General features: G+C 37.0%; 1 protein-coding gene across 1 annotated transcript in view; it reads right to left on the minus strand.

Moving 5' to 3' along the window:
• The window catches only part of LOC103811732 (kinesin-like protein KIF21A), a gene marked incomplete at its 5' end in the record, with an annotated part of 54,196 nt that overhangs the window by 9,698 nt on the left and 42,397 nt on the right, over positions 1 to 2,101 (minus strand). The window contains 1 exon segment of the mRNA XM_009084720.1: positions 676 to 753. Coding sequence (XP_009082968.1) covers positions 676 to 753 — 78 coding nt within the window.

Below are 2,101 nucleotides of genomic sequence, written 5' to 3' on the forward strand. Positions count from 1 at the left end.
AGCCACGTGAAATACACGTCCTGAAGCTATTTAACTACCTATGTGCAGTGTTCTAAAATCTACAGACAAAAAAATGCTACAACTGCTACAGTGACCAGACAAAGCCACCATCACATTATTAGCAGCCCTTTGACTGCCCTTCTCTTGATAAACTAATTTTTCACTGAGTACCAAAGTCCTAAGCCACAGCAACACAAGTGGGGACATTTCTTTCATCTCTTAAGCCACTGTGTATTCTGTCAGAAAGATATCATAAAAATCTACTCATTTTTTTTTACATTGGGATTTAATTTTTAGTGACCAAAGCATACAATGGAAAAAGAAAAAACAAAACAAAACAAAAAAGAAGAAAGAGAGAAGCAGATAGAACATAAGAAAATGTCTGCTCCTCTCTTTTTGAAGAAAACAAAGAGAGAAAGAATATGTCTTAGGAAAGGTTTACACAATACTTCGTTTAAATTAAAAAACCTGACATGCTTAACAATGATGAAAAAAACACCCTAAAAAAGGAGAGGGGAGACATGCTTGGACAAAATCTCAGATTTTTAATGTTCTGGCAAAAGCAAAGTGAAACAATGCACAAGTATCAGGGAAAGTCATGCAGCAAAATGAAATTTCCTAAGAACTGGAATAACTTCAGTGAGAGATGCCAAGAAAACAGAAAAGAGAGAGTACCTGTGTACCTCCGACAGAGAGGAATCACTTTCATCAGACCTACAATCAACAGTGGTGGAATTGTGAGGAGAAAGAATATAGGTATCAGCAAAGTAATGCCTCCATATGAAAAGAACAAACAACAGCATGGCCAGCTCAGAAGAGCAATGCAAATCCACACAGAGTATGCAGCACTGCTCAGGGTACACCTTACACCCGTGATAACGGGAGAGGTGAGAGGGGCAGAATAGTAAGCTTAAAATATCACTCTCAGCAGTAAGTTACACTGGTGACTGTTTTGGCCACAGAAGCTGAGTAACACCAGCTGAGCTGTTTCTTATTTCCCCAACACCTTCTTACAGAAGGAAAGGCAAAAAGATAAAAGGAGAAGATGGATGCATAATTTAACCTCCGTAACACAGTGCTTGTTGAAAATACCAAAAGCAAAAAAGAATTCTGAACATCAATGCCTGTTAAGTGTAGAAGAAAGATGTAAAATGTTAGCCATAGAGATACAAAAAAATACATTGATAGCCCACTCAAATAAAAACAGCAATTTTCAAACAGCCCTAAGTTCAAAATTATTCACCTCTCATTTTCAAAAATGTTTAAAAATAAAAAAAACCAAGAAAACATACAAGACACATTTCCCCCAGACATGAACATTTGCAGTAGGTCTTAAGATGTCCTTAATTTTCAATTCAAATCAAACAGATTCAGCAGTTTCAATTTGACTTCAAAGTCAGCTCAGAGAAAATGAAAAGGGTTAGGTGGGAGTTAGCAATAGGATAAAGGTAACATAGCTAAGATGAAGAAGTTACAAGCATAGTTATTGAAAGCCTTGCAAGCTACTTCTTGGCCTGTGGTAGCTGCAGACCACTTAAAAAACCCCAAAGTTTTATTAAAAAAATCATTAGTGTAAACAGACAAGAGCAATTTCTTATTTAATTTCAGTTAGAACTGAAGTTTTATTCTAAATTGGAGTTGCAGTTCATAAGCACTGCATGGCACCTGTATCACTACCGAAACCTGCAACAAAGAGTCTAGTCACGTCAAGTTCATTGTCATTTGGAGTAAGGCTCCTAACAGATGCCTAACATGGGAGGAAAGTAAGTTCTACTTCTTCTAAACAAGTTATGAACATCGTCTACTCCTCCAGATCACCTCCTAAAGTCAGTCTGTTCAATCATCTGGATAATGCCTAAACAACTGTGTTCTAACCATTTCAACATCCCATCCTCTGGGGTGCTATTGTGACAGCACTCTGAGCAGCACCAGAGTACCTGAGTAACTGTCACAAGCACTAGTTCCTAAATTATCACCTAAAACCTATTTTCTAGTGTAAACACACACACAAATACACATATCTAATAATTCTACTGTTCTTTTCTATTTTGGGTTTAAAACTACAAATACCAGACATAGCCTAGAAAAACAGGAAACAAGG

This window comes from Acanthisitta chloris, unplaced genomic scaffold, assembly GCF_000695815.1.
Source record: "Acanthisitta chloris isolate BGI_N310 unplaced genomic scaffold, ASM69581v1 scaffold4011, whole genome shotgun sequence".
Classification (NCBI taxonomy): Eukaryota; Metazoa; Chordata; class Aves; order Passeriformes; family Acanthisittidae; genus Acanthisitta; species Acanthisitta chloris.